We start from the raw sequence: 21,496 nt of genomic DNA, 5'->3' as shown, positions 1-21,496 counted from the left end.
GAAGTCCACAAGTCTTCCAAGCGGCCAAGGTTGGAAACCCGTTAGAAGCTATTGCTATTGGGAGACAGACTCTGTTCTGGTAACCAACCAGCCAGCCAATCAGCCTAACGCCCTTTGGCGTTGCGTGCAATCGGGCTCCTCCTTCGCCTCCTCCTCCCCTTTCGGCTTCACCGTCCCTTCTTCCGCCCTTTCGCAGCGCGCCCCGCGGTAGGTAGAAAGGAAAGGCTCGAAGGCGACGGGTGCCCAGAAGGCCCCCGCGGGGGAAAGCGCATCCTGCACCCGTTTCCTTTCTCCAGGAGGCTCCTCGTTCCTGCAAGAAGCGGGCCAGAAGTTGCTTTTTTTTATTATTATTAAGGCCAAAGGCTGCACCTGCGTCGATTCCCCAAGGACCTTTCCTGGTTGGTGCCTTAGGTGGGAAGTTGGAAAAGCATGCTGGAAGGTGGTTTGTATGTGTGTATTTGTGTGTCTCCCACCCTCTTGCCAAGAGGACTTTAATGCAGGGGTGGGAAACGGTGGCCCTTTTATGACTTGTGGGCTTCAATTCCCAGAATTCCCGAGCCATCCCCAAAAAAACCACCCCTACTTCCTTGCAATTAAAAGCCCACTTTCTCCACAGTGCTGGAAATGTGGGCATAGCAATGGAACCTACTTCCACCAATGGTGGACATGTCCACTGGCAGCCAAATATTGGATGAAAATACGGCGATGGTTGCTTGAAATTACACACTGTAGAATAGAACTGAAACCTGAAACTTTTCTGTTGGGACATAATCACTGCAGGGAGACTGGCATTCGCACAAGAATGGAAGAATGAGGACTTACCAACGGACTCAAAAATAATTTATAAAATTATGGAATGTGCGGAGTCCGACAGACTTACAAAACTGATCAAAGGTAAAAGAGATTCAGATTTTTATAATAGTTGGAACATGTGGTATGATTGGATCCAGAAACGATGGGAGAGAGATAAAGGTTAATGTTGGATTATAATTATAGATGATGGTATAATTATGGTAATCAATAAGTATTGGAAATGTAAATTTGTATATAAGAATATGTAAATAATTTCTATTTTTATTTTCTGATTATTGGTGTATATATACATGGATATTTTGGTGATGTTACATCGTGATAGAAAAACTATTATATATATGTTTTTTGTTTTTTGTTTTTTTTTTGAACTATAATAAAAATTTAAAATTTTTTTTTTAAAAAGCCCACTTTTTCTTATCCCATTTTCTGGAACAACGACTCTGCCTCACTTTCTACATAATGTTCCTTCATCAGACACTGGGAGACAGTTACAGTAGTGGCCAAACATTGTGGAAACCTTTTGGGAAAAGTGTATTTTCCAAAACTAGCTAATAACTCCACTTTTTTTTTTCTTGAAATAGTAGCATAAAATTATAGATCAATGGAAAGATCATTTAATCAGGAATGCAATGCAATAACTTTTATGAAGGATTTGCTATTAGAATAGCAGTTACAGTATAAAGAAGAAAAGTGAAACGCGTAGAAAAAAACGAGATATACAAAAATGATCACCATAGAAAAAATGAGATGTACAAAAATTATCACCAGGTCAGTTAATACTTAGTTGGGTAACCTTTAGCATGGATTATGGTCTTACAATGTCTTCCCATGGAGTGAACCAAGTCTTTTAGTTCTGCAGCTGTTACAATGTGAAACCAAGATTGAATGGTTGCTTCTATTAACTGGGTTTTATTGCTGGGTCACTTCTGACTAACAAGTGTCTTTAGTCGGCTCCATAGATTTTCAATTGGGTTAAGGTCTGGGCTGTTCCCAGGCCATTTCAGCAGTGAAATATGATTATCTTGAAACTCCAAAAAAAAAGTGGTGTTATTAGCCATCAAACCTGAAAAATACACTTTTCCCAAAAGGTTTCCACAATTTTGGCCACTACTGTATCTTGTTTCTCTGCAGCCTTCTCTTCCTGAGAGTGAAGATATCTGGCTTGGGAATTCTGGGAGTTGAAGTCCACAAAGCATAAAGCGGCCATCCTCACCTGAATCTTCTGGATGTGCAGGAGCAAAATGTGAGCTTCTCTGGCGAGCCAAGGGTGAAGGCCCCTCTGTGTCTCGGACACTGCTCTTTGGCTTCCAAACTGGATCTGGTCCGGGCCTGGATAGAGTCTTCTGAAGCAGGCTGGAAAATATTCCAGTGCATCTCCTTATAGACCAGGGGTCTCCAACCTTGGCAACTTTAAGACCTGTGGACTTCAACTCCCAGATTTCCCCAGCCAGCTTTGCTTTGCATTCTGGGAGTTGAAGTCCACAAGTCTTAAAAGTTGCCAAGGTTGGAGACTCCTGTTATATACCGATAAAAAGGGTGGGGAAATGCTATTTCCACCATTTTTAATTTTTAACATAGGAAAATGAGAAATGGATCAGAACAGATGACCCTGGAATTTGTTCCCATGGCGATCAGCTAAATAGTTAACTACAGGAAATCCATAAGTTAAGAGTTCAGGGCACAAATATATATATGCGTGTGTAAAATTAAAGTTCCAAAACAGTATGTGTTTAGGTCAGTTCATCATCTTTACATGCACCTCAATATGTTGTATAAAATGTGTTGTCTGTTGGGGCAGGCTGACTATAATCATATGCACACACAACATACATACATACATACCTACCAGGGATGAAATCCAGCAGGTTCTGACAGGTTCTGGAGAACCGGTAGTGGACATTTTGAGCAGTTTGGAGAATCGGCAAATACCACCTCTGGCTGGCCCCAGAGTGGGATGGGAATGGAGATTTTGCAATATCCTTTCCCCAGGAGTGGGAAGGGAATGGGGATTTTGCAGTATCCTTCCCCTGACATGCCCACCAAGCCATGCCACGCCCACCAAGCCACGCCCACCGAACCAGTAGTAAAAAAATTGGATTTCACCACTAATATTAAAGTTTCAAAATAGTATCTGTTTAGGTGAATTCATCACCTTTGTGCATATATGTGTATGTATGTATCACATACATATATCTTGCGCAAAGGTGATGAATTCACCTAAAGACGTACTGTTTTGGAACTTAAATATTAATTTTATTCTATATCCCTGCATTCTACTTTATCTTAGCTTTTTTATCTTTATTTTATCTAAGTATATTTCATTTTACCTCACTGTACAGGTGGTCCTCGACTTACGATCACGGTTGAGCCCAAAATTTCTGTTGCTAAGTAAGATAGTTGTTAAGTACGTTTTGCTCCATTTTACAACCTTTCTTGCCACTGTTGTTAGGTGAGTCATTGCAGTTGTTAGTTGGTAAAACGGTTGTTAAGTGAATCTGGCTTCCCCATTGACTTTGCTTTCAGAAGGTCACAAAGTGTGATCATATGAATCTGGGACACTGCAACCATCATAAATATAGAATAGAATAGAATTCTTTATTGGCCAAGTGTGATTGGACACACAAGGAATTTGTCTTAGGTGTATAGGTATAATGTGTATAAGGTGTATAATATGAACCGGTTGCCAAGCCATCTGAATTTTGATCATGTGACCATAGGGGTTTTGCAACAGTCATCAGTGAAAAATATTCATGTTACCTGTTTCAGTGGTCAAGGACTATCTGTAGTCTATTTTATCTCATTTATCTATACTTCACCTTTACTCATATTATTGCATCTTACTATAGCTCATGCTTTCATATGGTCAGATGATCAGTTTTGATCCTTTGGGAATCCTGAAACAATTGTAAATGTGAGAACAGTCAAAAGTCCCTTTTTTGCTGTTCAGTTGTAACTTTGAACAGTCAGTCATTAAAGGAATAGTTGTAAGTCAATAACTATCAATATAGTAATGCTGCGTCTAACTACAACTTTGGCTTCATAACATTACTAACTGGCTTCTTTTAATTCTTTCAAGTGAAATGAGTATAACTTAATAGTTTAAAAAAACCAACTTGCAAATTTACTAGCTCTTTATGATATTTTATCTCTTTTCTATATTTTATTATTATTTATTTTAATCTTAACAGATGTTTAAGCAATACAGTACAGTACAGTAGTGCCCGATGGAACATGGGCATGTGAAAACATGAGTAATTCTCCCACTCTATGTCTGAATTATAGTATATATCTGGGCTTTCTCTTTTAAATAATAGAAAATAGAATAAAATCCTTTTGTACTCAATGCCACAATATCAGAATAATTATCAGAACTATAAATATAAATATAACGCATACTATGGAAAACATTTATTCTATTTTATATAGCCACCGATTTTGTAGAACACAGCTCTGTACATTAAAATATATATTCCTTTCAAGTTTAAAATTATCTGTTATTGGGTATGTTTTGTAAATTTTTTTAAAAGAACATTTTTATCTAAATTTTTTACCTCACCTTTATTATTTTTAAATAACTCGAGGTGAACATAACTAATACTCCTTCCTCCCTTTTTCCCCACAATAACCCTGTGAGGTGGGTTGGACTGAGAGAGTGACTGGTCCAAAACAGTGGTGGGTTGCTCCTGGTTCGCACCGGTTCGCAAGAACCGGTAGTAAAAATTTGTAGTAGTTCGGAGAACCGGTAATAACATTGGCTGGCCACGCCCCCGAACCGGTCCCCGGCCCAGTCGCCGCTCGCTTACCCCGCCCACCTCATCAGAGGCTTTTTTTTAAAAAAAACTTTTAAAAGGATTTTTTCTACAATCTCTTCGGCCGAAAAAATGCTTTTAAAAGTTAAAAAAAAAGCCTCTGATGATCGCACGGCTCAGCTGGGATCATCAGAGGCATTTAAAAATATTTTTATCTGCAACCTCTTCTGCCAAAGAGATGGTAGGAAAAAAAATTGCCTTTAAAAGCTTCTGGCAATCCCAGCTGAGTTGCCTAATTGTCAGAGGCTTTTAAAAGCATTTTTTTCTGAACCTCTTAAGGTTGTAGAAAAAATGCTTTTAAAAGTTAAAAAAAAAAAGTTGGCCATGCCCACCCAGTCACATTACCCCCCACTAAGCCACGCCCACAAAAGAAGCCACACCCATAGAACCGGTAGTAAAAAAATTTAGAACCCAAAGTCACCCAGCCAGCTTCCATGACTAAGGCAGGACTAGAACTCACTGACTCCTGGTTTCTAGTCTGGTTCATTAACCACTAGACTAAACTAACTCTCAATTAATTGATTGGTTGTTGTTTTTTCTTATTTACATATGCAGGATAAATATTGAGAATGGCTCTGCATGAGATGGTTCAGACTGCGGCCAGATTATATCCTGAAAGAAGAGCCGTGTGTTTTGATGCATGTAACCATCAGATTCCAGTTTCCTACATGTACAAGACAGTTATGAGCCTTGCTACAGAACTTACAGACTTCCTGAGGAAACATTGCAACCTTACTGAAAATTTGGAAATAGGTCTCTACTGTAACCCAGGGATAAATTTACCTTCTTGGATTCTCGGGTAATGCTAATGCTTTTACAGTTATATAAATTGGTTCACATAAATGCAGGACATGCTATTATCACCTCATTATCATCGTTTTTAAAGTATTTATTTGTATAATATGCCCTATTGAATTTGCCTCCTGCAATTTTAATATCACTATAGTAATGTATTAATTTTTAATAGGATATATGATATTGGCACAAATATCTGTAGAATCTTAACTTTTTTTGCTTCACAATTTAAGCCACTAGATGGAGTGAGACATATAGAAATAAACCCTCTTTATTTTTAAAACCTTGGCCTTTTAGTATAGGTAGCTGTGTAGTTTGGCTGCACTCATATATTAATCTTTGTCCAATATCCTGTAAAATATTACAGAACTACATAGAAAGCCATAAGCTTCTCTGCTGGTAAGAACCCTTTGTAAGTTTGGGTGCCTGAAAGTAGCTTGCTTCATTTTGCTAGACTTCTACAGGTACCTGCTGCTTATTCTCCCATCGATCCAGATGCCTTGCCCAGCCTCTCTATTTCCTTTATGAAGAAATGTGGTTTCCAATACGTCCTTGTTGAAGAAGATAAAGTTGATGTAAGTGCAATGCTTCCAATTTCTATTTTAATCGGGATATTTAAAATATAATTGGAATTCTACAAACCTTCTGCTTAGGTTACAATTCAAGGTGTTGGTTATTACCTTTAAAGCCCTACATGGCTCAGGGCCAGGTTATCTTCGAGACCGCCTTCTACCACATAGCTCCCAGCGACCGGTAAGATCCCACAGAGTTGGTCTCCTCTGGGTCCCGTCAGCTAAACAATGCTGGCTGGCGGGCCCGCGGGGGAGGGCCTTCTCTGTGGCTGCCCCAGCTCTCTGGAACCAGTTACCTCCTGAGGTCCGGACAACCCCCACCCTATTGGCCTTCCGAAAAGCAGTGAAGACCTGGCTTTTCCGGCAGGCCTGGAGCCGTTGATCTCGCTGTTGCGATCTTGTGAGATCCGGCCATGAATGGTGTGAATGGCTTTTAATGTTTTAATTTTTAAATGTTTTTATAATGGTTTTTTAAATGCATTGTAAGCCGCCCTGAGTCTTCAGAGAAAGGCGGCATATAAATTGAACTACTACTACTACTACTACTACTACTACTACTACTAATAATAATAATAATAATAATAATAATTTATTTTTATTTTTTATTTTAATTTGATTTATATGCCGCCCTTCTCCGGAGACTCAGGGCGGCTTACAATGTGCTCAGCAATAGCCTTCATCCTTTTGTATATTTATACAAAGTCAGCTTATTGCCCCCACAACTGGGTCCTCAAATAATAATACTAATACGAAGATGAAGACGAAGAAGAAGAAGAAGTAGTTCTAAATTTGCCAGACCTGAACATTTTGACTCTACAAAAAAACCACCTTACTCGGAACAGCTTACATCCTCCAACGATACCTTAACAGTTCCTAGGTCCTTGGTTAGGACTCGAGCTGCTGAGCTATTAACCAGCCTCAAAGGCTGTGAATCTCACTAAAGATTAAATAATAATAATAATAATAATAATAATAATAATAATAATAATAATAATAATATATGTACAATGAAGTAAACCCATAGAATTTTAAATAACATAATTATATCCATTTGTTCCTTGGTACTCAACTGCTTTGAAACTCATCAAACGTGTTACTCAATGCATTTTGATGCAAAAAATGTTTCCCCTGTACTCATTGTTTGTTTGGTACTCAATGCACAAGCTAGAACCTATCAGTTGTTGGCTGCCTTGTGACTCACTATATTATTCCTTTATAGGAAAAAATTGTTTGGTATTTATTGTTTTTGGAACTCATCATGCCTTCCAGAACCAATTAATGTTGAGTACCAAGGTATCACAGTAGTTTACAACCTTATGACTTCATTACAGCTGCTCAATAACTGTTTGAAATTACGATGAGCCCAGAATGGGCACTTCTGGTCATTGTAAAATATCTTGCCTCCCTCACACCTTTACGACTAATTGCAGCGTCATATGACAACAATTTGTGATGCATTTTGTCAATTTCTGCCATATTTTTTTTTGCCAGTTTCTGACAAAAAAAAATGCCCATTTGGATCGCATTTATGATCACGGTGCTTGCTTAACAACTGACGATTCAGTTAATGACCATGATGATTCACTTAAAATCAGGTCTAGTCATGTAGGTGCCTGGACGTACAACTGTTAACAACTTATGACTGGAAATCTGGTTCCAGTTGTTGTAAGTTAAGGACTACCTATAGCAGGGGTGGGCAATTGTGGCCCTTTTACAACCTGTGGACTTCAACTCCCAGAATTCCTGAGACAGCCAAGCTGTCTCAGGAATTCTGGGAGTTGAAGTCCACAGGTTGTAAAAGGGCCACAGTTGCCCACCCCTGACCTACAGTGATTAAAGTAGAAGGCTAGCAACCTGGAGAACCTTACACACAAAGCCAGCTGGGTAACCTTGGGCCAGTCACTCTCTCAGCCCTAGGAAAGAGGCAATGGCAAACACTACTGAAAAATCTTGCCAAGAAAACTACAGGATTTTATCCAGACAGTCTCCCAAGAATCAGACATGATTGAACCATTAATTTTTAAAAAAGCTTACAATATGTTCAGTGTCTCCCACCATCTTGTCTTCTCTCATCTTCTTTTTCAATTGCCTTCCTTTCCCCCCCCCCCCCCCAGTTATGAAGGTCTTCTCCAATAACTCTTTATTTCACATTTTATGTCCAAAATATCTGTTGCTTGGCAACTGACTCACATTTATGACGGGGTTGCAGTGTCCCAGGGTCACGTGATCCCCTTTTGCGACCTTCTGACAAGCAAAGTCAATGGGGAAGCCAGATTCACTTCACAACCGTGTTACTAACTCAACAACTGCAGTGATACACTTCACAAATGTGATGAGAAAGGTCGTAAAATGGGGGAAAACTCACTTAACAAATAGCTCACTTGGCAGCTATTTGGGGCTCGATTGTGCTCGTAAGTCAAGGACTACCTGTATCCTGCAATTAATGGTCATTTGGATTTTTGCAGCCCAAATCTTGGAGCCCTACCTGTTCTGTCCCAGCTACGGATCCCAAAGAACGCAGCACACACAAAGTCTGTACTAACATTAGTTTACTAAATTAAATCAGTCTTTTTCAAACAAAGGCTGTTAATTAACTTTCTTAACAGCCTACAAGAATCCAAAGAATAAATAATCGTAATCTTACTAGGATTGGCAGAAAGACCAGAAGCAATTTGCAGAGAACTAAGAGCAAGACGCGAAGGAGAATGAACGAAGTTGTTCCCTGCAAATTGCCTCAGTCGTCGTCCTTCCTTAAATAGGCTAAGGAAGTGGCCAGTTAGCCCCAAGCCTTACTCTCGAGGAGACCTCCTCCTGAGGAGCCACTCCTGCCTTTTGGCAGCTCTGAGCGCCCGTGCATCGAGAAGAGGCTCCTCCTCTTCTTCCTCTCCACTCATGGAAGCTTCTGGAGGTTCTGAAGGTCCCGGCTGAATCCCCGCCTCTGGCACCACATCTTCTCCAGCCTCATTGTCCGACTCGAGTGCCAGCTGCACAGGCTGCTGACGCAGCACCATACCAGCCTCCTCGCTGTCAGAATCAGCTACTAGCTACACAGGCCGCTGACGGGCCACAGCACTACCATAACAACCACAGTGTGTTCCTAGTTTTTGCACTTGTTGCAGAATCACTTTGGGTTAAAAAAAAAAAGCCATATTCCCTTGAAAGGTATCATATTTGATTAGCTACTCTAAATTTGTTTGACTTTATTTGTTGTGACTAGACACAGAGAAGTAAACACGCGAAAGTTGTGTTAGAATAAGTTTCTTTTTTTGTTTCCAGAAATTCACAATAACCTATGGACACTTGTACAGCCAACATTCCCTTCAAATGAGGAGAATTGGTTTAATTCTTTTCCAAAGGCACAGTGTTGTTCAGTTGACCAAATATGTAAATGCAGATAGTGAAAGTTCTGTGGTCAGAAGCATCTGTAAAGAACAGCAACATGATGTTGGAGCACCCAAAGATCTGTTGGATGTCAGAGAGAAACATTCCCTGGCATATGTTTTGCACACATCTGGAACAACAGGACTTCCCAAAATTGTGAGGGTACCTCATAAATGCATCGTACCAAATATCCTTCATTTTAGGTAAGTTTTCCATATACACTTAGTCATATATTTTGATAAGAGGAGTGATGCCGTGGCCTAGAAATGGAGCTCTCTCCTCACAGTCAGGAGGCTGTGAGTTCGATCCTAGGTAGAGGCAGATATTTCTCTCTCTGGGCACACTGGGAATATATCTGCTAAACAAAACTCCGCATTGGTGACAGGAATGGCATCCGGCCATTAAAACACTCTCCTAGCTCCATTCAGTTGCCCAGACCAATAGTGGGTTTTAATTTAGTTTGCAACCCGTTCGCTCGTGCACGCATGCGCAGAAGTGTCCGGGCAGGTGGGTGGGTGGAGCCACCCTCCACTACCACTACCGGTTCTGTTCCAGGGTGAACCGGTAGCAACCCACCACTGACCCAGACTCCACCCCGCAAGGGATCATGAGGTCATTAAATGAAGATGATAACGATATATTTTGATAAGAAGGAAAGGTTAACAAAAAGAGCAACAATAGCATAAATTGTGTTGGACTTCCAGTTGTTTGCTTCTTATATAATTGGAATAGATCTGAGATAAACTCATAGATCTTGGTTTTGTTTTGTTTTTTTAATTTGATTTATATGCCGCCCTTCTCCGGAGACTCAGGGCGGCTTACAATGCGCTAAGCAATAGCCTTCATCCTTTTGTATATTTATACAAAGTCAGCTTATTGCCCCCACAACTGGGTCCTCAATTTACCTACCTTAGTAAGGATGGAAGGCTGAGTCAACCTTGAGCCTTGGCGAGATTCGAACCTGCAGTAATTGCAGGCAGCTGGTCTTAATAACCAGCTTAATAACAGGGTGCCTTAGATCACTGTACTACCAAGGTTTGCAAGTATTCCGCCTTTAGACAAAAAAATGTGGAAAGCTATAATGTATGTTGGAAATGAATCTCATTCTGGGCTCATCTCATTATAATTCTCCAACTTTTAGAAGGGCTGCTTAGACTGCAACTCAGTCTTTCAGGGTGTAGAGTTTGTGTAATGCTGACCTGAATTAGAGGTGGAATCGGAGGATTTATAACTTGTTAGCGGGCGAAAGAGTCTGATTGATTAACTTGCAAAACTGCTTAAAGTTTCATCTAAATCTAATTTCTCAGAGATGTGTATTTTTTTCCTTATTCTAGAGAGCTTTTTAAAATTACCCCAGATGACGTAGTGTTTATGGCCTCTCCTTTGACTTTTGATCCATCAGTCATTGACCTGTTCATTACTCTGGCGAGCGGGGCATGCCTGCTAATACTACCCACAGTGATTAAAATGATGCCACAGCAGTTATCCAGGGCTCTCTTCCAGAAGCACAGAGTGACCGTATTGCAGGTAAGAAACTTGTTGTTTGGAGACTTAATTAAACTATCCACTTGTCTTGTTTGCTTGAATAAGGAGAAATCTTACCAAGGCCATTTATATTGCAGATTAGCCCAAGGCTATCGTATGCAGTCTGTAGGAATTAAAAAATTGTGTCAATATACTGTACTGTATGTAGCACCTAAACTCAACATTAAGAAAACTAAGATCATGGCATTCGGCCCTATCAATTCCTGGCAAATAGATGGGGAAGAAATGAAGTGTTAGGATATGGTTTGAGCCTAACTAGTTGTCCAGGTAATATGAGTGTACTGTAACTTTAATCTGTAAATGTATTATGTTACTTTAAAGGTATTCATTGTAATGCTGAGTCATGCTGTAATTAGGTAATGACTGGTTGTGAGAGTATTTAAGCAAGATATTGTAACTTGTTCAGTTGCTGCTATGATATACTGCCATTAATGATGAAGCTGCTATGATAAGCTACCATTGAGAGGAGTTGTTATCTGCTAATCATCGTTTGATGGATCTGCTACCATCGTGGTTTGTGAACCAGAGTGAGTTTGTTATTCTAACCAACTAATGTTTGTTTGGTAAGAAGATATCTGTAACTACTGGACTGATTTAACTGGCAAAGACTTGGAATTTGTTTAAAGACTATGAGACTGTTTTTCTACTATAAAGTAAGCTTTTGATAAACCAGTTTGCATATCTCTTATTCATTGCTCTCAGCAACGTTTCCTTGTGCATTTACTCTGCTGGTTGGTAACACAACACCAATATCCTTAACATGGAGGTAGTGACAGATTTTATTTTCCTGGGCTCCAAGATCATTGCAAATGGGGACTGCAGCCAAGAAATTAAAAGATGCTTGATCCTGGGGAGGAAAGCTATGGCAAATCTAGACAGCATACATTCTTCAGTGTTTTAGTCTCCTAATCATCTTTGTCTCACTTCTCTGCACTCTTTCAAGAATCTCAACATCTTTTTTTTTATATTGTGACCAAAACTGGATGGAGTTTTCCAAGTGTGGTTTTACTAAAACTTTATAAAGGGTAATACCAATACTTCACATGACTTTGATTCTATCCCTCTGTTATTGCAGCCTAGGATTGCATTGGGAATGCTGCAATTGTTGTGATTGTGAAAAATAAGTCATACGTCCCTTCTTTCAGTGCCGTTGTAAATTTGAGCAGACACTAAACAAACTATTGTAAAGTCGAGGAATAGCTGTAATAACCTTGAATCCTGCTTTCTTCAGGCTACACCAACTCTTTTGAAAAGATTTGGAGTTGAACATATTAGATCAAGTGTATTGACTGTGGATACTTCCCTGCGAATCTTAGCTCTCGGTGGAGAAGCCTGCCCTGCGCTTAGCGTGTTGAGAAGCTGGAAAGAAAAAGGAAACAAAACTCAACTCTTTAATATTTACGGCATTACTGAAGTTTCGTGTTGGGCCACATGTTACAGGATTCCTGAGGAGGCTTTCGACATGGATCATCGGTAGGAAAATGTTAGTTTTTGCTGCCCATAAGGCTCAATCAGAGGTGGGCTGCTGGGGGTTTGCAGGGGTTCGGGACAAACTCTAGCTAAGATTCTGTGCAGTTCGGAGAACCCCCACATCCCACTTCTGGCTGGCCCCACGCGCCCCTCCCAGGAATCCCCACGTGGTCCCACGCACCTGTTCAGGAAGGGTGAAAAACAGGCATACCAGAAAATCGGGAAGGCCGGAAATGGGCCTGTTTCTGACCTCCAGAGGGCCTCCAGAGCCTGGGAACGCCGTTTTTGCCCTCTCCAGGCTCCGGAGGCTTTTCTCAAACCTCCGGGAGGGCGAAAATGGTGTTCCCAGGTGCAGGAGGCTGACTAGGCCACGCCCACCATGGCCACGCCCATCCAGCAACCGGGCAAAGAACCCCTTGCTAAAATTTTTGAAGCCCACCCCTTGGCTCAATGCTGTGGGGATTTTGAATTGGGAATGTTTCATATGTGAAATGGGTTGTTTTATCCATTCCAGAAACATTTTGAGTTCAGAGTTGGGCGTGCATCACTTGAACCATGCATACTTCTGGAATGAGCCAAATCATTCATTCCAAACGCAGAACACTTGAACTCAAAGCAGTCTTTTAAATTCAGCATGTTGTATACTTAAAAGTACACAACTGAACTTGAGTGCTGGACATAATTAAAAGTGACTGAGCCACGTTCTGCAATATTTGACTTGTGGATAAAACATGTAAATGTTGGCAATGATTTTACTTTCTATTTTTTTTATCTAATTAATACGCGTGAACAATTTGGATAGTGGCTTGATTCTTTTTCTGATGGTCTGAATGAAGAAATTAGTTCTTTACTTACTGTTCATCCTTGTTTCACATCTCTCTCTCTTCTGCCGGCTCACCCCATCCTTTTTCAGATTTGATTCCCCTGTACCACTGGGAACACCATTATCTGGAACAGCAGTTGAAGTTAAAGATGCCAATGGCTTACTTGTCCAAGAAGGTGAAGGACAAGTATTTATAGGTAATTTTATTTTTTATTTTTTAAATTAAAATAATCATTACTTGAAGATGATCATAATAGCCATTGGATTCCAGTGAATGAGGAAACTATTTCCAGGGCGCTAACCAGAGGTGGTATTGAGCAGGTTCTGACCAGTTCTGGAGAACCGGTAGCGGAAATTTTGGGTAGTTTGGAGAACTGGTAAATACCACCTCTGACTGGCCCCGCCCCCATCTATTCTCTGCCTCCTGAGTCCCAGCTGATCGGAAGATAATAGGGATTTTGCAGCAACCTTCTCCTGGAGTGGGGTGAGAATGGAAATTTTACAGTATCCTTCCCCTGCCACACCCACAGAACCGGTAGTAAAAAAATTTGAATCCCACCACTGGCGCTAACGTTTTACTTCAAACTTCTAGAGATTTCTGATTAGGTAGTGCGCGAATTAGTTTGGCCAGAGTATTAAAATAGCAGGGTTTTTCTTACCTATAGTTAGTAATTGGAATAATTGGGAACAGCCCAGTTATTATATTGAAGGCTTTGAATAAACTTAAAAGATTTCCCCAAAATAAGCGATTTTTTTTTCTAACTGGGATTTAAATATTTTGATTTCTGAACACTATAAAATAAAAATGCAGTTAAAAGGTTTTTAAAAACTGGCATCAGATTTTAATAATTTGACATAATGTTTGTTTTCAACCTCATCAGTAAGGCAAGGTCTGGGGTTAATTGGAATACAGGTAGTCCTTGATTTACAACAGTTTGTTTAGTGACTGTTTGAAGTTACAACGGCACTGAAAAAAGTGACTTACAACCGTTTTTCATACTTGCAACGGTTGTAGCAGCCCCATGGTCACATGATCAAAATTCAGATTGCTTAGCAATTGACTCATATTTATGATCATTACAGTATCCCAAGCAGGGGTAGGGTTCTACTTACGTTTACTACCGGTTCGCAACGGGATTGCGCAGAAGCTTCTGCGCATGCGCAGATCGCTGATGACAACATCCGGGACAGTGGGCGGAGCCTCCCGCAGGTTTTATGACCAGTTCTTGCGAACCGGTCTGAACCGGGGGCAACCCACCACTGGTCCCAGGTCATGTGATCACCTTATCTGACTTTCTGACAAGCAAAGTCAATGGGGAAGCCAGATTCACTTAACAACCATGTTACAAACTGCCGTGATTCACTTAACAACTTTGGCAAGGAAACACAGATTTTGAGCTCTTCATTCGAGGACTACCGGTATTGTGTTTTAAACACTTTATTTTGAGCGCTACATTTTCTTGTAATGCTATGCAGTTATGAATCCGGATTCTCGGAATAATGTACCCCCAATTCCCATCAATTTCAGCTAACACAAAGAGTAGCTATGAATGGAAGTTTTAACCTAGTGATGGAAGGCGCTATAATTAGTTTGCATCACAGTCAGAAGTGGCTATCGGCTATCATGCTAAAGAATTATAATATGCACAAGGCTCTAATGTTTTTGCATTTTCTCTTATCTCACATCAAAATAAGCCAATATCAAACCATGGGAAGCGAAGTAGGCTTATTAAAAATAATCACAGTTAATGTTTACGCACAGGAAGCTATATTCAACAAAAATGAAAATAGAGCCTTCTGCATTCTTCATGGAGCAGATAGGATGGTGGCAGCGTGCAAGACTGAACTCTTTCTCACGCTACATGCAGTAGTTCAGTGTGATAAAAATTACCGTATTTTTCGGACTATAAAACGCACGTTTCCCCCCCCCCCAAAAAAGTGGGTGGAAATGTCTGTGCGTCTTATAGACCAAATACGGGCCTCTTTTTGGCGTCCCATTTTTGCCCTCCCTGGCCCCCAGAAGCACTCCCGAACCCTCTGCGTGTCCTGTTTTCACCAAAAATGGGCCTGTTTTTGGCCGCCTGAACCCTCTGCACGTCCCGTTTTCACCAAAAATGGGTCCATTTTTGCCAAAAACGGGCCTGTTTTTAGCTTTCTCAAACCTTCCGCGCATCCTGTTTTCACCCTCTCTGGCCCCCAGAAGCACTCTGCAGGCCAAAAACGGGCCTGTTTTTGGTAAAAACGAGACACGCGGAAGCTTCGGGAGGCCAAAAATGGCTCCGTTTTTGGCCTGCAAAGTACTTCTGGGGCCGGGGAGGGCGAAAACGGGACACACGGAGGCCAAAACCTATTTTTTTTTCTTGTTTTCCTCCTCTAAATCTAGGTGCATCTTATAGTCTGATGCGTCTTATAGTCTGAAAAATATGGTAGCTATTAGATGGGCAAGTTGATCAAGTTTGAAAGACTCTTTGTGTTGTTTTCCTGTATTGAGTTAATGGTATGTGGGAATGACTTTGGTAGACAGGAGGAAGAGCCATACAGCAAATAACAGTCAGATAAGAGGCAGCTGAACCTGAGGTGTGGCAAACATTTCAGAAAGGATTTGCCCTAATTTCTTGGGCTGTAAAAACAATGGGGAGAAATACACTTTCAGACTTGCAAGATTCTGATAATGTAACCTTACAATAAAGTAGAATTCAGCTCATCTGGGTATGCTTTGCGTCTGAACTATGTCACAAGGCTGATAAATCTCATTTTAGGGCAGTGGTAAAATCCAATTTTTTTTTACTACTGGTTCTGTGGGCGTGGTGTGGCTTGGTGGGCGTGGCAGGGGAAGGATACTGCAAAATCTCCATTCCCACCCCATTCCAGGGGAAGGATACTGCAAAATCCCCATTTCCTCCCCACTCCTGAGGGAAGGATATTGTAAAATCTCCATTCCCACCCCACTCTGGGGCCAGCCAGAGGTGGTATTTGCCGGTTCTCCAAACTGCTCAAAATTTCCACTACCGGTTCTCCAGAACTTGTCAGAATCTGCTGGATTTTACCCCTGCTTTAAGATCATTTTTAGCCTGCATTATATGGATTGATAAGGGGAAGCCTGACTTACTGCTTAAAATTGCTCTGCATAGGAGGAAATGGACGTGTCTGCTTCATTGACGGCGAAACAACATTACCTGTGGACACCATGAGAGCCACCGGAGATTTCGTAAAAGTTAAGAACGCTGAAATGTTTTTCTTGGGGCGGAAGGACAATCAAATTAAGCGTCATGGCAAGCGTCTCAATACTGAGTATGTACAGCAGGTGAGGTAATAGGTAACTATGAAAAGTTTTTTTAAAAACTAATACAGAAGTGAGATTGGGCCATGAAGAGTCTGAAAGATAGATATTACCTGAGTTTTTAAGATTACTTCGATATTAAGGTAAAGGTTCCCCCACATATGCGTGCTAGTCGTTTCTGGCTCTAGGGGGCGGTGCTCATCTCCGTTTCAAAGCCGAAGAGCCAGTACTGTCCAAAGACGTCTCTGTGGTCATGTGGCTGGCACGACTAAACGCCAAAAGCGCATAGAATACTGTTACCTTCCCACCAAAGGTGGTCCCTATTTTTCTACTTGCATTTTTTACATGCTTTCGAACTGCTAGGTTGGCAGAAGCTGGGACAAGTAATGGGAGCTCACCCCATTACATGGCACTAGGGATTCGAACTGCTGAACTACCGACCTTTTGATCGACAAGCTCAGCATCTTAGCCTTTGAGCCATCGCGGCCCTTTACTGAACACGCGGCCCTCCCGAGCTCCATTTTCGCTAGCAGAGAGTTGCAGGAGGCCGTTCCAGCCAAAAACAAAGATTGGGAGCCAGTTTTCACTGACAGAGCACTGAAGCCACCACAGGCACCCCGACACGAGTGAAGTTGACCACACCCATCCTGCCCCCCAAAACGTTCCCCCCCTGAGGTCAAACAACTCTGAGGTGGCCCTCAGTGAAATCAAGTTTGACACCCCTGGTCTCTGCATTCATGGGACTGAAAGTTACTTGAATGACGAGGTGAAGAGAAATATAGGTGTTCATCTTCATGGATTTCTGCACGTTTTCTCAGAATTATCGTGGTTTTATTTTCCAGGTGGCAGAGAGCCTCTGCACAGTGGAAACCTGTGCCTTGATATGGTACCAACAAGAAAAATTAATTCTGTTTGTTGCCCCCAAAGCTGTTTCAAAGCAGCACCTTTTAAAAAAGCTCCAGGAACGTCTCCCAAGCTATGCAATTCCAGATGAAGTTTTGCTGATTGATACTTTGCCATTCACATCCCATGGTAAATATACGTATATATGCCTACTGTGTGTATTTTTCGGACTATAAGACGGACCTAAATTTAGAAGAGAAAAACAACAACAAAAAGTTTTGGCCTACTTTTTTTCGGCCCTTTTCCAGTCTTTTTTTGGCCTGTTTCCTGGGCTTTTTTCATCCTGTTTTGGGAGCTTTTTTCAGCCTGTTTTCAAGGCTTTTTTTGGCCCATTTATTAGGCTTTATTGGGGCTGTTTACTAGGCTTTTGGGGGCCATATTTTAGGCTTTTGGGGGACATTTTTTAGGCTTTTTGGGGCCGTTGTCTAGGTTTTTTTGGCCCATTTTGAAGCTTTTTTTGGTCTGTTTTTTCAGAAAAAACGGGCCAAAAAAAAGAGCCTTGAAAACAAGCCAAAAAAAGCCCCAAAAACAGGCCAAAAAAACCCTCAAAAACATGGCCCAAAAAGCCTCAAAAACAGGCCTAAAAAGCCCTGAAAATGGCCCTAAAACCCCCCAAAACGGGCCGAAAAAAGCCTCGAAAACGGGCCCAAAAAAGGTCGAAAAAAGGCCCGAAAACAGGGCGTGCAGAGGCCAAAAAATGGCTGGTAGGTGAGCGGGGCTTTGGAAATATTCGGTCTATAAGACACACAGACATTTTCGCCCTCTTTTGGGAGACAAAAAAGTGCTTCTTATAGTCAGAAAAATACAGTATATTTATTTCTTAAATTTATAAGCCTCTCAATTCCATCACGACTCGGAAGGCAATACGGCCCGGACTAATTAAGACAGAACGACATAAAACCAGACGAGAACAAACGTACTGATGGAACACCAGTTCTACCAGATCAAACATCACACAAGGGAGCCATCTGCCACTCTGGCTCATTAATTCAGAGACCGATTGGGTGTTTTCTTCGGCTTCCAGATGTAAATAACATTTTATTGGAACATCTTGTTATGAAAATAGCTTGTATTTTTAGAGCATGGGGAAACCTGAGAGAAGCCAAGTCAGACTGATTATGTGCCATCAAGTCAATGTCAGTTCTTATACGGATCACATACAGAAATTTTCTCCAGGATGACCTGTTTGTGTGTGGTCCTTCAGATCTTGAAGTGCACTCACAACTACTTTGATACTCTGTCCATTCAGTTTGCTTCTAGTCATCCTCTTTTTCTTTCCACCTTTTCCAGCATTATAGACTCCTCAAGGGAGTTGAGAATATGTCCAAAGTCTGAAAATTTGTTCTGGTTATTTTTAACTCAAGTGAGAACACTGGATTGAGTTGTTCTGTGAGCCTCGTGTTTATTTTCTTGGCTATCTGTGGAGATTCTCAGTCATTCAGATCATGGTTGTCCCAACGGTGCTTTTTCAAGAGGCAACTGGACTTTTTGGTTTTTCTTTGAAGACGTTTTGCTTCTCATCCAAGAAACTTCTTCAGCTCTGACTGGAAAATGGGGAATGGAAGGATTTATACTCCTTGCAAACAGCTGGTCATTTGCATTCTTTTTAGTGAGTTGTTGAGGCCACTTGGAGGTTTATCTGTGTCCATTTGCATCCCTCAGGTGATCCTGGGGACAGAGATAAACCTCCAGGTGGCCTTAACGACTCACTAAAAGCATGCAGATGACTGGCTGTATAAATCCTTCTATACCCCACCATCCAATCAGAGTTGAAGAAGCTTCTTGGATGAGTAGCGAAATGTCTTCAAAGAAAAAAAGAAGAAAGTCCAGTTGTCTTTTGAAAAAAGCATCTTTGGGACATTTCTTGGCTATCCGTGGTATTCTCAGGAGATTTCTCCAACTTCAGAGTTCAAAAGCATCGATACTTTTTCTGCTCTTCATTGTCCAGATTTCACTTCCATGGAGTGTCACGTGGAAAAGTATTCCTCGCACCATTCTGATATTTGTAGATATGCTGGCACTCCTCGACTTACAACAGTTCATTTAGTGACCATTCAAAGTTACAACAGGACTGAAAAAAGTGATTTATGACCATTTTTTCACACTTACAACCGTTGCAGCATCCTCTTGGTCACATGATCAAAATTTGGATGCTTGGCAACTGGTTCATCTTTATGACGGTTGCCATGCCCTGGGGTCAAGCAATCCCCTTTTATGACCTTCTCACAAGCAAAGTCAACCGGGAAGCCAGACTCACTTAACAACCATGTTACTTACTTAAACAACTGCAATAGTTCACTTAACAACTTTGGCAAGAAAGGATGTAAAATGGAGCAAAACTTACTTAACAAATGTTTCACTTAGCCACATAAATTTTGGGCTAAATTTTGGTCACAAGTCGAGAACTACCTGCACATATATCGCAGCATCTGAATTTTATTTATTTATTTATTTATTTTATTTTTTATTTATATGCCGCCCTTCTCCGAAGACTCAGGGCGGCTTACAATGTGCTCAGCAATAGCCTTCATCCTTTTTGTATATTTATACAAAGTCAGCTTATTGCCCCCACAACTGGGTCCTCATTTCACCTACCTTAGAAAGGATGGAAGGCTGAGTCAACCTTGAGCCTTGGCGAGATTCGAACCCTGCAGTAATTGCAGGCAGCTGGTCTTAATAAGCTTAATAACAGGGTGCCTTAAACCCCTGTACTACCAAGGCTCTTGAATATATTTTCCAAGGGCTTCTTGGTTAATGTACCAAGTTTTAGTTCGTGGCATATTTCTTGATTGCTGGTCGGTTTGCTGTGAAAACGGATGGCATAAGACGGAAGCTATCCACCGTTTACATATTCTACGAAAATACATAGTCACATCTCATTCCCTTGATGACCTGGAGCCAGTCCATTTCTCTATGTTTGATTCACAATTGGGCTTCCTGAATTGTATATACTGTATTTTTCGGAGTATAAGACGCACTTTCCCCCCCACCTCTAAAAGGGGGTGAAAATTTGGCCGTGTCTTATACACCTAATGTATTCCCACCCACCCACTGGCCCCCACCCTTTGGCCTCTGCCTCCCAGCAATTTACCTCCAGCAGCAAACAGCCCGTTTCAGCTTCAGCACAGCCTGATTAGCACAAACAATTGATTGTCAGTTGGATCAGCCTCCCGACCCTCAGCTGTTTCAGGCTGCAGGGGTTGCCATTGCCTATTGCTGCGCTGGCCTCCGCTGTTTGCTGCAAGGAGGTAAATTGCTGAGAGGCAGATTTTTTTTTCCTTGTGCTAATCAGGCTGTGCTGAAAATGAAAATGAAACTAAAGCAGGCTGTTTGCTTTTTGCTGCAAGGAGGCAAATTGCTCAGAGGCAGAGGCAGATTTTTTCCCTTTGTTTTCCTCCCCAAAATAGGTAGGTGCGTCTTATAGTCCGGAGTGTCTTATATTCCGAAAAATACCGTAGGTGTTGCATGAAGACAGAGAGATGTTCTGAGATTCCCATTTTTCTAGGCACGTGGCTGGCACAGTTCAAGACAAATAAATAATATACTGATTTCTTTTTGTTGTCCTTTGGCTGTCTCAATTTTCTAGGATACATTAGCAGTAATGTTGCTTGTTCTTTGACTTATTCTAAAGCCAGCTTGAACAGCTGGCATTTCCATCCTATTTTAGGGCTCTAATCTGTGTTGGATGATCCTAAGCATTATTTTAATAGTATGTACGAAGTCCAGCTAACCTGAATTGATGGCTAATCTGTGTACCGCTGATTTGTGTTCTAACCAGAATCTCACTCTGCATGCTATGATGATGTTCTTATTTCTCTTATTCAGATATATCTATATCTACACTATATCTAAGTGTCTGAATGTGTGATTTGGAATATATATATTGCATTTAGTACAGTATATAGTACACATGGGAGTGGTGTGGTGGTCTAGAGGTGGATCAGGAGGCTGTGAGTTCGATCCTAGGTATAGGCAGATATTTCTCTCTAGGCACGATGAGAATATATCTGTTGAAAAAAAAACTCCACATTGGCAACAGGAAGGGCATCTGGCCAGTAAACACTCAGCTCCATTCAGTTGCCCAGACTCCACCCCGCAAGGGATT

The 21,496-nt window shown here is 41.2% G+C and overlaps 1 protein-coding gene across 1 annotated transcript in view; it reads left to right on the top strand.

Annotated features, from left to right (window-relative positions):
* Positions 1-308: 308 nt before the first annotated feature.
* Positions 309-21,496, top strand: part of AASDH (aminoadipate-semialdehyde dehydrogenase) — a 37,536-nt gene continuing 16,348 nt past the window's right edge. The window contains exons 1-10 of the mRNA XM_070948741.1: positions 309-439; positions 781-894; positions 5,178-5,421; positions 5,872-5,992; positions 9,266-9,573; positions 10,705-10,897; positions 12,147-12,388; positions 13,299-13,405; positions 16,340-16,512; positions 17,331-17,520. Of these exons, the coding sequence (XP_070804842.1) occupies positions 5,192-5,421; positions 5,872-5,992; positions 9,266-9,573; positions 10,705-10,897; positions 12,147-12,388; positions 13,299-13,405; positions 16,340-16,512; positions 17,331-17,520 (1,564 nt within the window). The 5' untranslated portion in view covers positions 309-439; positions 781-894; positions 5,178-5,191. The remainder of the gene's footprint in view (positions 440-780; positions 895-5,177; positions 5,422-5,871; positions 5,993-9,265; positions 9,574-10,704; positions 10,898-12,146; positions 12,389-13,298; positions 13,406-16,339; positions 16,513-17,330; positions 17,521-21,496) is intronic.

Source organism: Pituophis catenifer, unplaced genomic scaffold (genome assembly GCF_029215685.1).
Source record: "Pituophis catenifer annectens isolate HBS135680 unplaced genomic scaffold, rPitCat1.0.hap2 SCAF_8, whole genome shotgun sequence".
Classification (NCBI taxonomy): Eukaryota; Metazoa; Chordata; class Lepidosauria; order Squamata; family Colubridae; genus Pituophis; species Pituophis catenifer.
The sequence above is the reverse complement of the archived record's forward strand: the minus strand, read 5'-3'. Positions and strand labels throughout refer to the sequence as shown.